The 14,695-nt window shown below is 43.2% G+C and overlaps 2 protein-coding genes across 2 annotated transcripts in view; one reads left to right on the forward strand and one right to left on the reverse strand.

The window, feature by feature from the left end:
• LOC109291928 overlaps positions 1–14,333 on the reverse strand; it is a 66,523-nt gene extending 52,190 nt beyond the window's left edge. Inside the window, exons 1-6 of the mRNA XM_019509170.1 lie at positions 14,301–14,333; positions 12,967–13,061; positions 7,139–7,168; positions 6,486–6,516; positions 3,763–3,822; positions 3,188–3,268 (exon numbers count right to left, since the gene is read on the reverse strand). Of these exons, the coding sequence (XP_019364715.1) occupies positions 3,188–3,268; positions 3,763–3,822; positions 6,486–6,516; positions 7,139–7,168; positions 12,967–13,026 (262 nt within the window). The 5' untranslated portion in view covers positions 13,027–13,061; positions 14,301–14,333. The remainder of the gene's footprint in view (positions 1–3,187; positions 3,269–3,762; positions 3,823–6,485; positions 6,517–7,138; positions 7,169–12,966; positions 13,062–14,300) is intronic.
• Positions 14,334–14,531: 198 nt separating this feature from the next.
• Positions 14,532–14,695, forward strand: part of MSANTD3 (Myb/SANT DNA binding domain containing 3) — a 25,870-nt gene continuing 25,706 nt past the window's right edge. Inside the window, exon 1 of the mRNA XM_019509171.1 lies at positions 14,532–14,651. The gene's annotated coding sequence lies outside the window, so the exon portion shown is untranslated. The remainder of the gene's footprint in view (positions 14,652–14,695) is intronic.

Here is a 14,695-nt window from a genome sequence, read left to right on the forward strand (position 1 = left end):
CCCTTTTCCACCAGCTGTAAGAGACACTGCAGACTGACTCCACTGCAGACTCCTAAATCTCCTCCATTTTCCCAGGTCCTTCTTTTCCCCACAGTCTGAAGAAAGGTTTGGGTTCTTAACATCTTCCCCACCACCTCACTCTGCTTGTATACTTGCCTTTCATTGCTCCCGATTCTTCATAGTGGTTCCTATACCATCTGCACATTTATTTGCCTTCCAGTAGTCTTGTATTTAACTTCTATTGCCCTCTACCCAGCGTTCCTTGCTCTCCCACTTCCAGCACCATTCGCAGTTGCAGGTGGTGCAAGACGACCAGTATTCTATTGCTCGAACATTCCAGTCTACAGACCTAAAAGCAAAGTTAATGTGGGACCACAAATAGCCTGCCACATCCACTCTAGTGAACCTGCTCTCAACTCCACGTGAGGTTAGAGGTGAGCTTGTCAGAAAGTGAGAGGCATCAGCTAGAGAAGGCATGCACATTGGAAGAACTATGGAAGGCAACCCCAACCGTCAAGGCAGGAAAGGCTCCGGGGAGCAATAGGCTTCTGGCAAAATTTTACAAGACTTTCTGGGACATACTAAGCCTGGACCTGTTGCCAGTGTTCCAGGAGTGTCTGGAGAGACAGCAGCTCAGGGGAGGTATAGACGCAGGAATAATAATACTATTACACAAGAAGAGAGAATGGGAAAAGTTGGAGAACTGGAGGCCAATCATCTTATCGAACTCAGATTATAAAATAATGCCAAACTTTTTACAAACAGATTAAAAAAAAAGTTGTGGGAAAGATGGCTCTACAGTGACCAGGCTTGTGCAATCCCTGACAGAGCAGTAACTAAAACACTGCTGCTGATAAGATGCATGTTTGTTACTGTCAAGAACAAGGATTGAATGTAGAAATCCTGAATCTCAATTTGGAAAAAGTAGGGGGTGGAGCAGGAGTTCCTGTTTAGCCCACTGAACAACATGGGGGTACCACCAAAGTTTCCAAGTTGGACTGACACTTTATACAAAGGAGCATGGTATAGGGTAGGAGCAAATGGTCGTCTAATGAAGAAAGTCAAGATTAGATCAGGCATGAGACAGGGGTGCCCCAAGTAAACATTCCTATTCATCCGCATCATCAAGCAGTTGGAACAGAGAATTAGGACAGACTGCAAGATCAAAGGTGTTCCAATCCCCAAAGGAAAGGACACACAAGCAAAATGCATGATGTACATGGATGATGTCAATATCTTAGCAAGAGGCAGTGTGTCCCTAAAACGGAGAATAAGACATGCATACGAACGTGAAAAGGCATTGGGGCAAAACTAAATATACAAAAAAACTAAGTGCCTGGTGGTGGGGAAGATGAAAGGAATGGGAAAACTGGGGTCACATGTCATAATGGACTGGGAGTGGAGTGGAGGTGAACGTGCGATTAACAGGTGAAGGAGCCTGGGAGAAGGTGAGAGGGAAGGTGAAACCAAAACTGGGGAGCTGATGACTACCAACTATTGATGGCAGGATGAGTAAATGTAATTAAGATAGTGGTACTCCCATTCCTACTGTATGTAGGTGTGGTGTTCCCTCCATCATGGACCACCGTGTAGGTTTCAACAGGAACTAATGGTATTCTTTTGGAAAGCCAAGAGGGAAAGGTTTAGGAGAATAACACTATACAAGGAAAAACTGAATGAAAGATGGGGCTTCCCAGATGTGTGTGTGTTTATGTGAAGTATGTCAGACTATGCTGCAAAGGAGGGGTAAAATAGGGTACCAAATGGGCTGGGTTGGTCTGATACAATATAGGGATGTTATTGCATATATATAATGTATACAAAAGGTCACTCTCACAGCCCTAGGCCTGGATAATGCCACCAATGTATGAAAAGACTGTAAAATTTGTGACTTGGTATGGGATAAAGATGATAGCCATAAGAGAGTTGGTGGGCTATTAAAAAAAAAAAGAAAATCAAAGCCAGAGTCAGGGAAAAGGAGACTGTGTCCCCAGTTGGGAGATTCACAGGAGTAGTAGCACGGACAATCTGGAAGGGAGTTTGACAAAAGCTTACAGAAGCAGCACCGGGACTTTAGTTGGCTGCCAGCACATCGGATTTTAATGGAACTCCTATATAGTCCCCAACTGTTACCAGTACAGAACAGCAGAACGCTCCAGACAAACATAGCAGGAAAAAAAGGATGTGGCATGTGATGCAGGAGTGTCATTTCACCAAAATGGTCTGGGGGAAGGCAGAGAAACTCCTACAATTTGCCTCCTTAGCTGGGTGCTAAGGGGCAAATCATGCTAGAAGCAGCTGCATGTGGAAAGTGGGCTGAAACCCAGAGGAAGGGTGGAGAAAGAATAAGGAAAGCTGTAGTGAGCTTTTGCATGGCATTGTGGAAGGCAAGAAACTCACTCTTGCAACAACTGGAACTCTCTGAAGAAGATACCTTACATTTGGGCTTGAGCAAATTGGGGTGGTATTTCTGGCAAGACACCAGAAATGAGCTCATAGAAGAATGTTTTAAGTTTCAATACTGAGTTTTGTTGGCCTGATGTAGACTTTTTTCTGTAATGCAATGTAGGCTGATGAAAGCAAGTTAAGTTGAAAGCAGGTTTTTAAGTTTTTGATACTTTCATCATAATAAAAAAAAAGTTTCCATCAGTATGTTTGTCCAATATGGGCCATGTGTTTTATAGTCATGCTAAGTGTTGGGTGCATTAATCAGCTTCATAGTTGGTTTCCATTACTGAGCACATGCTGCTTTCGGCAACAGTTTAATGATAGACAATATATTTAGTAAATTTTCTTGTATGTGAATAAGATTAGGAGCTTTCCCCCCCAATACTGATGTGGGAGGACCTCATCTTGTATTTGAGTAAATATAACATGTATAGGTGATTCAATCCCTCTGCAAATTTAATATACTTTAAAGCAGTGGTCACCAACTAATCGATCTCGATCGACTGGTTGATTGTGGAGCCTCTGACAGTCGATCTCAGTCTGTCAGAGGCTCCATGATTGGGAATGGCAGGACACATGTGGCTGGGTGAGTGGAGTCAGAGCCTGGGCAGCTTGTCTGGGAGGTGGGCAGGGAGGGATGGTAGATCCTGGGTGCCAAAATGTGATCTTCACCATAAAAAAAGTTGGAGACCACTGTTTTAAAGGCATTTAGTTATAGCACGGAACAAAAAAAGCTCACCGAGGGCAGGTTCCGAATCTTTACATGTATTAAGCTGTTCTTCCAGGGTTTGTCCTTGAAACTTTTCTGGCTCGGTTTGAACTATAAAATATAAGCATGTCACTAAAATTTGGTATAAATCCCCTTCACCACAGCAATAATCACCATACATTATTCATCACTGTCTACCCTGATACTTTTAAGAATAGTGCTAATTGAAAAAAAGAAATGGTGCCCACTATTTCAGCCACAGATTTAAGTTTGCTAACAAATCCAGGCAAACTTAATTCCTTTTCTGAAATGCCCTCCAGGAAGCAAAGCAAAGACACACTAGACAAAACCAGCCTATATAGTGAATGATCACTCCTGAAATCCTACTCACATTTTATCTTCCCTTATAAAACCCTTCTGTAGTATGCGTGTTAAATAGAGAATAATACAGTACAATAAATAAAAGCAAATTACAAATTTCCTATTAAACCTAGCTATTTTTCATACTGTTAGAGGTAATGAATTTTCACCTTTTCTTGAAATTCACAAGTAAAACACACACCTACTGTTTTTCTACACTTTATTAGATAAGGCAATTAACTTACCATAATCAGGAAGTTTTACAGGAGCTTTTGCTTGATCTCCTGAACCACTGACCGTTTTAACTAAAGAAATAAATTAAAAAAAACCAAATAAACATTTCTAAAAATGCTTCTTGCCCAGGAAGAATCTAGTCATGGAGACTGGACATGAACCATGGACATGAATTATGTTAAAGAAAACAGGCTTTTATTGATGTTAAATATTAAAGATTATTTAATTTTAAATATTTTGTTGCTGTTGAATTCTGTGTACCATAAATTAGGTCAGGAGGCAACACCTAAATATTTCACAGAATTATAGAATCAAAGGACTGGAAGGGACCTGCAAGATCATCAAGTCCAGTCCCCTGCCACAGGCAGGAGGTTATTGGGCTCAAACGACCTCAATGAGGTACTTATCCAGCCTCCTCTTGAACACCTCCAAGAATGACATCTGTACCACCTCTGCTGGGAGTGTGTTCCACATTCTCATCACCCTTACAGAAAAGAAGTTTTTCCTTATGTCCAGCCTAAGCTTTTCCTCAATTCGCTTGTGCCCATTGGATCTCATCCTCCCAAGGGGTGTCTTCCTAAAGAGTTGCTCCCCTAGATCTTGGTGCTCACCCCTGACATACTTGTACATGGCTATCAAGTCACCTCTCAGTCTTCTCTTACTCAGACTGAACATACCCAGTTCTCAGAGTCTTTTCTCATATGGCCTATCCTCCAGGTCCTGATCATACGGGTGGCCCTTCTTTGTACCCTTTCAAGCTTATCCACATCCTTCCTGAAGTGCGGTACCCAGAACTGGGCACAGTACTCCAGCTATGGCCCACCAACACTGAATAGAGAGGGCGAAGCACCTCCCTGGATCTACTGGCAACACATTGGCTGATGCATGCCAGAGTTCTATTTGTCCTGCTGGTGACTTCATTGCACTGTTGGCTCATGTTCATCTTCTGGTCGACTGTCACCCCTGGGTCCCATTTAGATGCTGTGCCAGCCAGTGGACCACCATTCATCGTGTAGTTATGGTGAAGGTTTTTTCTACCCGGCACTTTTCCCTGTTGAACTTCATCTGATTCCATTCAGCCCATAGGACCAGTCTGTCAACGTTATCCTGGATCCTTACCTTATCATCAGATGTGCCCACATTTTCGCAGTTTGGTGTCATCTGCAAACTTAATCATTGCTCTTTCCACCCCTTCATCCAAGTCTTTGATCAAGATGTTAAAGAGCATGGGTCCAAGCACCAATTCCTGAGAGACACCATTGGAGATGGCCCTTGAGGGTGAGGCCATCCCATCAACTACAACTCTCTGGGATCGGCCTCTAAGCCAGTTGTCTATCCACCTCACTGTAGACTGATTTAGGCCAGTACCCTCCCGTTTAACTGAGAGAATCTCATGGGAAACAGAATCAAAGGCTTTACTGAAGTCTAGGTAAATGACACCAACCTGATGTCCATGGTCCAGCTGGTTAGTTATCTGGTCATAAAAGGACACCAGGTTTGTTAGGCATGACCTACCCTTGAAAGGCCGTGCTGGTTGCTTTTTAATACCCCATCAGTTACAAGCTTGTAATTGATAGCCTCCTTAATTTTTTCAAAAATTTTTCCCAGGACTGAAGTCAGACAGACTGGTCTATAGTTTGCAGGGTCATCCCTCTTCCCTTTCTTAAAGATAGGTAACATGTTGGCCCTCTTCCAGTCATTCGGAACCACTCCTGATTTCCACGTCTCTTCGAACAGCTTCATCAGAGGCCCTGAAATGTGCTCAGCCAGTTCTTTCAAGACTCTCAGATGTAAGTCATCTGGCCCAGCAGACTTGAAAAATGTCCAAATGTTCTAAGAGTACTCTCATCTCTTCAGGACTGATTTCATGTGGTCTGTTATCTTCCCTATATTCCCTGGGCTTTTGGACAGGTGAACAGCTCCCATCTGATTTCAGGAATACCGATGTGAAGTAAGTATTTAGGAGCTCTGCCTTTTCATAGAGATTAACTGTGGGCTGTCCCTCTGTATTCAGTAGGGGTCCCAAGGTGGAGCTTGATTTTTTCTTGTTCCCTATGTACCTATAGACGGACTTTTTGTTGTCCTTTATTTCGATTGCCAGCTTTCTGTGTCTCATACCTCCAGACCCTGGCTATATAAAAGTGTACTCCTCTCTGGTTGCTGAACCATTTTTCCATTGCTTATATGCTTCTTTTTTCTTTTTTCAATAGTTCCCTAATATCCCTGTTGAGCCAAGCAGGTCATTTGCAATAAAGGGATGACAATAACCAACCTAAAATATTAGGTTATTAAACATACTGAAAAGTATTCTGTTCTAACTAATGAGATTTAAAAAAAAATTTGTAAACTAACTGAAACACATATGTGGTCACAAAATTTAGAAGTCTACTGAATTCTTTAAGTCCTATAGATAGTTCAGGTCTCAAAGGCCTCTGACAATTAATCTAACATTTTTGGTGTAGGATTATAACAATAATCCCACGTTAACTGTTGCATTCACAGTAATTACAATGTGTTACTTTAAATTCTAAGGCTGAAGATTGTGCAGCCTTGACTCATGCAAGAAATGCCACTGGCTACTCAGGACAGCTGGGAATAAAGGACTGGGTCTAAAATGATTATTTTTGATAAGCTTGCTTCTGGTTTTGTACAAATATTTGTAAAACATAACATACTGCTTTAGTGAAAACAGAAAGATAAATTAAGCACTTAAGAAAGATAAATTAGCACTTACCAATGCCATGGGCTTTTAGAGCTTCTTCAACCTGAATTGATGAGAGATTTTTTTCCGGAGGGAAAAAAATTACTTAACATTTATTCAGAAATCTATACATCTGAAGTAATGAGTTCATGAGTGTGAGTGCGCGCGCATGCACACATACACACAGAATCTTATTTAATAAGTTAAACTTGTGTAGGTATTCAAGATGGTTATCCAAAATGCAAAAGATAAAACAAGGACAACACTTCAAAAAGGGCAGATTTCAACAAAATTATCTAATATATAAGCATTTACAATTTTTCCTTTGCTGTATTATGCTGTTTAGCTTAACAATTTTCTATGACTGTACTTAATCTTATGTCATGTCCCTTTCTAGCTGACTATGGCTTGAAACTCTGGAACAAACACCAACTCTATTCTTACTGAACCAAAGACCAAGATAGCTAAACTGGCAGCAACTTTTTATAAAAGTATTGCTGTAAAAAAGGTCCGCTGTACTACACATGTAGAATTAGTACATAAAAAATAAAAATATTAACTCCTTTTTTCTTTGTAAAGCAAACCCATTTGGTAATATAACAGGGAGGCATTACAGCCATATATTCTGTCACACTTCAATATGGCTAAAGTGACACACAAAAGCTCATTCAAAAAAGTGTTCTTACTGTTTTGTGTTTGTATCCCAGGAAGTGAGTCTGTAAGTTTAAGGCAGATGCACATGAAATTTTGCAAATCTAGGTTAAAAAGATTTATAATTATTTCCGCAGTACTACACTAGCAAGTGAAAAAACACAGGTGACACGGAAAACAAATAAAAATCTTGTTTAATCAAACAGCAGGTATATCCACAAGGTCTTATAAACAGTTCTACCAAAACATATAGCTCCTCCAAAGCCAGGCAGAAAAATACCCAGCATTCTGTTCACTAAACTCCAGAGGAAGACTAATAAAGGTCTTCATACAAAACATACTCTCTGTAACATGAGATAACCCTCTCAAATGAAGGCATGAGAACAGCAAAACAAGGGCATGATTTCAAAGGGCAGATTTCAGCCAATTCAGAGATGGTTCATTCCCTAACATTGACCCCTCACAGAAAAGTCAAAACTGACTAAGGTAACCACCTGTACTTAAGAAAACACATGTGAAAGGATAAAAACCAACTTGGATAAACTTCATTTGGTGCACAGAACGTGGGAGGGCATCTTCTTTGAACATGGCGACAATTGCTCTTTGGGGACTGGTATCTCCTCTTCTAAGTACAGTACAGAGGTATAATCTTGGTGTCTAACCTAATGTTTTCAAGGTCAAATAATCCAATAAAGCTGTTTCCTATGTCACGGTGACACAAAAGAAAGTAGGTTCCCAAGCTCCACATCCATGTAATTGAAAAAAATTGGTACCATATACTGCCCTACCAAAATAATGATCGAGTTTGTCATGTGCAAGTTTGCTATTGTCTTATTTTAATAAATAAACATAAGTTATTAATCTGCTCAATTTATTGTGTACTCTATTATTTATTGTGTCTTATTTTAATGACCAGTTACTGTTACTGTATTAACTGTAGTTTAACAGATTTAATATTTTTTTGTTGAGTCATTATGGTTGCAGCCAAACTAACAAGTAAGTGTTTTTGTCTTGTTTTTCAGATTGAAGCCTGACTGAAATACAGTGAGACCCTGGCAGATCACGCGAGGAAAAGAACTGCAATTCCTGGGAAGACACGAGAAGAATGCCATGTTGATTTAAGTAAGTGTCAGGCTGAAAATGATCAAAAAACTACAACTTCAAATGGAAGAAAATGAACCATGGAAGCAGCAGAGAATAGGAATGATGTTGTCACAAAAGGACTGATACAGGTGTTGACCAATACTGAATTTGTGTAGCCTGTAAATAACCAACATACCATGTAAATGACCAGTTAATCATGACATTTTCACAATCAGCAACACATTTCAAGAATTAACAGGGTTTGACAGAACTAGATATTGTGAGACATCCATTTGCCATAAGTTGCCTGGAGGTTCAGCCTCAAATATTACATGTTTTCTACATGTTCCACTTCACGGAAGGTAGAGGGAACCCATACATCACACCAGTCAGATGCAACTTTACAATTTCATAAGCAAGCAACGTGTCCCAAGACAGGTAGCTGAAAGACTGCTTTCATTTAGAGAACACACCAAGGAGGCTTATATGCAGTATAGTGATGAATGTTTAACAAAGAAGCTTGTGGATATCATTAAGAAGGAAAAGTGTTCAGGATTTGTTTCTGGTGGAGATAAACAGGCAGAAAAACATAAACCAACTGCAGCATCAAAAGAAATCCTACTCTACAGCTGAGAAAGTCCTACCCTACACATATTAAAAGATGGAGGAGAGTCTATTAAGAACACTGAAGGACAATCTACTGCCATCTAACAAATTATTTGATGACTGTGGCCTTCTTACTAAACCAATGAAGTCAATTCTTTCAGGGTAGCTTGAGAAAAAAAACTGCAGCCATCTGATTACAATTTCCATCAGAACAGCAACAAAAAAGCTATGGTAATTGTAGACTTCGTCTCAAGTACACGAAGTCCAAAGCAAAAAAATGAAAACTTTTCAAGAACTTTTTGATACTGTATGGAAGAAAGCTATTCAGTTTCAACTAGTCCAGAGGGTAGATATTGTGAGTTATATGGAGAAGTAATTGAAAGAAGGTGAATGAGAATGAAGAAAGACTATTACCCTAACTGAGTTTGTAAAACTGGATCCTGACATTCCTTTACTTGTTCAGATGGAGAGGTTTTGCCCTTCTTCAGCAAACAAAGAGGTATTACAACTGTCAGCCAAACAATACTTTTGTGAAAAAGGAAGAGAGGGTAGCATACATACTAGTGTTAAGTGGAACTCTGACTGAAGGCCATAATGACCACTTACACAATCATCTGTCTGCTGCTCTAGAAGAAGCAGATACTTAGCTGGTCATCTATTTATTTGATGCAGTTTCATTTGGTTTCATACAGGTCATATTCCTGTCTAATGATACAAATGTTTTGTCCTTCAATATCCATTTCAACTGTTTGAAACAGCAGTTTTGGAACTTTGGATTGAAGTAGGCTTGGGTGATAAAGTAAGATTTGTTCCTCTTTACATTCTTGGACAGAAACTAGGACCAACTTTGTGCAGTGTTCTTATTAAGGCTCACATTCTCACAGGATGTGATGTCACCAGCAAAGTGGGAACAAGTATGTCAGCACTGAACACATCACCAGAGAAATTCCTCTTAGGTTTTGCTGAAGATAGCACACTTTCTGAAGATGTAGTTAACAGAGCTGAATACCCTGTTAAGGTCCTACAGCCATCACTTCATCAAATGTTTTGCAATTAGCTTAGTTTTGCACTGAACAAGTCAACTGATCTCGCAGCTTTCCCCCACTTTTTTCTCTATTCAAGATGGACATCACACGAGACACCTTTTTGTGGCACGTGAATGCTTTAGCCTAGATGACAGCAGCTACAGAGGTATATTAAAATCTGAAAGATTTGCAGTGGTATGAAGACACAAGTGGAGCTCTTTTTCCAGACAAATATCTCCATTCTATTTCTGATTAATTACTGCTGACATGCAACTGTGCAACATGCAAAACTGCAAGATGCAACTGTCCAAAAAATTACATTTCTGGTACTGAATACTGCAAATGTGGTGAAAACTGAATAAGGAAAACCAAGTATTCTAACAGATGTATTGGCTCATCCCAAAACATTAAAAGAAAAAAAATCTTTCAATAGTTGCATGAATTTGTTTAATATCATGTTGTATGCTATAGTACTTCCTATTAATTCCATATTAATATTCCAGTTTTACACACATTTAGATTTCAAATGGTATGTAAGAAAAAAATTCATAAATAAAATTAAGTTGAGATAATTTGCCCTGAGAAAATCGTGAACCCTACTTTCTTTTGTCACTATGACATTGGAAACATCTTTATTGGATTGTTTCACCTTGAAAACATTGAGTTAGACACCGAGATTACCTTTGTACCATACTTAGAAGAAGAGATACCAGTCACCAAAGAGCAACTGTTGCTATGTACAAACATGGTGCCCACCCACGTTCCATGCACCAAATGGTGAAGTCTACCTGAGTTTTTTTTTTAAATCTTTTCACATGTGTTTTCTTAGTCAGTTTTGACTTTTCTATGGGGGTCTATGTCAGGGACAGGACTAAGAAATTATAGGTAAGGTCCCACAGGTAGAAAAATTGAAGGATAAAGGTGTGCAGGAGGGCTGGCAATTTCTGAATGGTTTAACACTGAAGGCTCAACAGAAACCTATTCCAACACAGCAGAAAATTACAACTGTAACAGGCCAATGTGGATAACACAAGGAAATGCTTAGTTACCTCAAAAGCAGAAGAGAAACACAGTTAATGGAAAGAAAAGTAAGTCACTAAGGAAGAATACCAAGAAACAGCAAGAATTTTCAGGACAAAACGAGCAAAGCAAAGGCTCAAAAAGAAATACAACTGGCAAGGGATGTTAAAGCTAACAAGCAGAAATTCTAGACATGTCAAACATGGAGACAGACTAAGGAAACTGTGGGTCCACTGCTGTATACGGAGGGCAAATTATTAAAGAAAAGCACAAAGCCAGAGCTGTTCAATGACTACTTTGCTTCATTCTTTACAACAAAAATAAATCATCACCAAATACCTAACAAAGCAAATAGAGACAATGAAGAAGAGATCTGGGCATCTAGGAATGGGATGGGCAGGCAGGGCTGGGATCACAGAGCCATGACAGTGCAGGGCCAGGGCCTAGAACACAGCCATAATCTGCTTACTGCGTGACCCTGAGGCAGGTGCTGGTTCTGTGGGCTGGGGCATGCTGGGATCAGATCACAGCTCAGCCCCAGGTTCTGGCCCCACACTGTCATTGCCCCGAGATCCCAGGGTCTCCATGAAGACAGGCTGGGACATGTGGGCAGGGCGCATGGTCAGGTATACATGATGGGGTGGGCCGCAGGCAGGGAGCTGTATCCAATCTTGAGATGGTGAAAGTGGGGGGGCTGGGTCCCACAGCACAGCCATGATCCTCTCCCTGCACACCCATCTATGGAACTGGTGCCTGTTGCAGGGATGTATGGGCAACGGATTGCTGCTCTGCCCTGGGCCCCGAGGCCCAGGCTCTGGCCCCACAGTATCACTACCCCACAATCCTCCCCCATGATCTCACCCCACCTCACTCCTGTACAGCACTCCCCACCCACCCACTGGCCCCATCCTGTCCATATGGCTGAATGGGTGCCCAGGCAGTGGGGCTTGGTCCAGTGGTGGTAGCCAGAAGAAGTTGCCACCGCAGAGGCTGCCAGGAAGTAAGTCCATCCACCATGCCACCCCAACCCTGCTGTAAACCTAGGGGTGGCAGGACCAGCTGCATATACCCTGGCAGGCTCCCCCTGCTCCTGGGCTGGGTGGGACCAAGGGATCCACTGTGGGCCATACAAAATTCCTTGGTGATCCAGTTCTGGCCCGCAAGCCATATTTTGCCCACCCCTCATAGAAGGGTTTTGGTAGCTCATTAACTCCTAACATGAGTCAGCCACATGACAGTTGCCAAAAAAGCAAACGTCATTAATAAAAGTGTGCATGTGTGTACACACACACACACGTCCGTACATGTGCACATACATGTAAAACACGTGACAGTACCACTCCACTAAGCGCTGTGTAGGCCTCAGCTAGAAAACTAAAAGGGTGACAGAAAGACTGGAGAGGATCGACAGGCAAGTGACAAAGGAATCAGAGGTGGGGACAAGCAGTTTCAAGTATTTGAACGGCGGCTATAAAGAACACTGAGAACAATTTCAAAGGGCCATTCTTTTGAGACTAAATCTCAAAACATTTCTGCAACTTAACAAGAGTAAAACAGCAGAACAAGCTGCCCAATGATATTGTGGAATCTCCTTCACTGGAAGACAGTGAAGGAGAAGTTGTCAGGAAGACAGAATAAGCATTTGTTTGGGATAGCTTGGGAAGAACATATCCTGTATCCAGGTAAGGAGGTTGGATTAAATTATCCATAAGATCCCTTCCAACCTTGAGACATTCTAGGAGCAACTCCTAGAAAATTAATGGGCGATTTAAGTTTAAAAAAAAACAAAAGAGAGAGGAACTTATAGCATTTATACACATGCTTTAGGAATGTGTGTGTGGAGGGAGGCACGTTTTAATTACAGCGGCTCCGAGAGCCACTCTAATTAAAGCCCCCAGAGCATCTTGTGTATCAGTATCCCACTGCTAAAAAATGGCAATTAATCTACTCTACTCCAATGTGCTGTAATTACAGTGCATCAGAGCAGCCTTGCCACGTGTATAGGCACTCTTAAAGCGTGCTGCAAGCCACTTTAAACATAATTAGCTTCCCACTGATTCACAGTCCAATTTGCTCTTGCAAAATTGTATTTTGCCAAAAATCTTTAAAAAATAAGATCAAATACTTACATTGCAATAGAAGGGATGTTGGTGCAACTTCTCTTTCTTTACCTCAGATTCAGTTTCCATGTTTGAAATTTCAAAATATGAAAGCCCTTGGAAAACTACAAAACAATTACATGCTGTTATTTCAGCTTGGCAACAAACATAGGAGTTCTGTTTTAATATTAATATTTACATATTTTGAATGCTTGGTTTCTTTTCAACTACCTGGAAGCTGACCTTTGACTTTTCACATTAATGACCAAGTTTTGAGAACCTTATGGTGCTTCCCTAAGAAAAGCATTCAATTGCGAAAGAAAAAGTGATGCTTTCCCAATATCTATCCACAAGAAAGATGTCATTCCAAACCCCCCCACCCCTCAAAAAAAACCAAGCATGCAACTCCCCCCACAAAAAACACAGATGCTCAATGCTTGCCTCATTCCACTGAAAGGGTTTGGGCTTTATGCAGAGCTGGCCTTCGGGAAAATGACACCCTGGGCAAATTTGTATTTTGGCATCCCCCTCTTCCCCAAGTCAGCAGTGCTGCTGACCTGCTAGAGGGGCTCCATCCACCAGCCAGGGAGCTTGGCAGGACATCTGCCTATGACAGGGAGCTGCAGCCCATGGAGCTGAAGTGGAGGGAGCAGAAGCCTGATGAGCAGTGAGTGCTGCGGGGAGGGGGAAAAGAAAGCACCAGTGCCCTGAGGCCACCGCAGAGCTCCTACAAGGGCTGCCACGCAACCAGCCAACCTGCAGGCAAGACATGGCCAGAGCCCTTCCCTGCTCCCCTATGCAGGCCACCAGCCCTCGCCTGGGGCTCCCTACATGTGCAACCCCATCCCACCCGGGCAGGAACAGGGACTATTGCCACCCCTGTGCACAGCATCCCGTGCAGTTCAGGGCCGACGGGGGACACCGCTCCTTGCTGATCACCAGGGGTCCGGGTGGCCCCTAACCACAGCGCCCTGGTGGTCACCCACCCCTACACCAGATCCGGCTACACGCATGAGGAAGGGTAAGCTGAAGCACAGGCCTAGCGGCCATGTGTTCAGGGCTCCCACTCAACACAAGAACGGCAGAATCTGAAGACGTAACAAAAAAAAGGAAGAGCGAAAGAGTAAAAAAAAAATGTTGGCTTGTCCTTGCTACAGGTCCCGGCCATCTAGGGGCCCGGACACCGGCAGGAAAGGAGGACTCCGGAGCGGCCCCGCGCACCCGCCCTGCGCCTGCGCCTGCTCGGGCCGACACTGGCCTGCCCCGGGCACTGGTGCCGCGGCGGCGCTGGGAGCCAGACACCGGGCTCGGAGGCCCGAGGAGCAGCGTCTTGCTCTCGCCGCTGCACCCCAGACGCCGCTCACCCACAGCCGAGTCGCGCGAGCTGCTGCTGCTGCTGCTGCTGCTGCTGCTGCTGTTGCCGCCGCCGCCGCCGCGTCCTCCTCCTCTGCGGGGCTGTGTACAGCGCGCAGGGGAGGGGCGACGGGCGGCTCAGTTCTGGGCTGAGGGAAAAGGACTCCCGCCCCACCCCGCGCCGCCCCTGGCTCCTGCTGGAGGGCGGGGCCTGTGGGGAGGGCGGGGCGAGCCCCGCCCCCTGCGCTCCCCTCCCCCTTCCCTTTGTCAGGCGCGGGGCTGCGGCGCCCTCCGGTCTCGTTGGCGGCGGGCGGTGCTGGGCAGGGGAGCGGCGCCGCGGACGCCCCGGCCACCACAGCCCGGTAGGGGTCGCGGGCTCGCGATGCGGTAGTGGCGCCGTCCCTGG

This window comes from Gavialis gangeticus, unplaced genomic scaffold (genome assembly GCF_001723915.1).
Source record: "Gavialis gangeticus isolate Ggan-Ray unplaced genomic scaffold, GavGan_comp1, whole genome shotgun sequence".
Lineage (NCBI taxonomy): Eukaryota > Metazoa > Chordata > Crocodylia > Gavialidae > Gavialis > Gavialis gangeticus.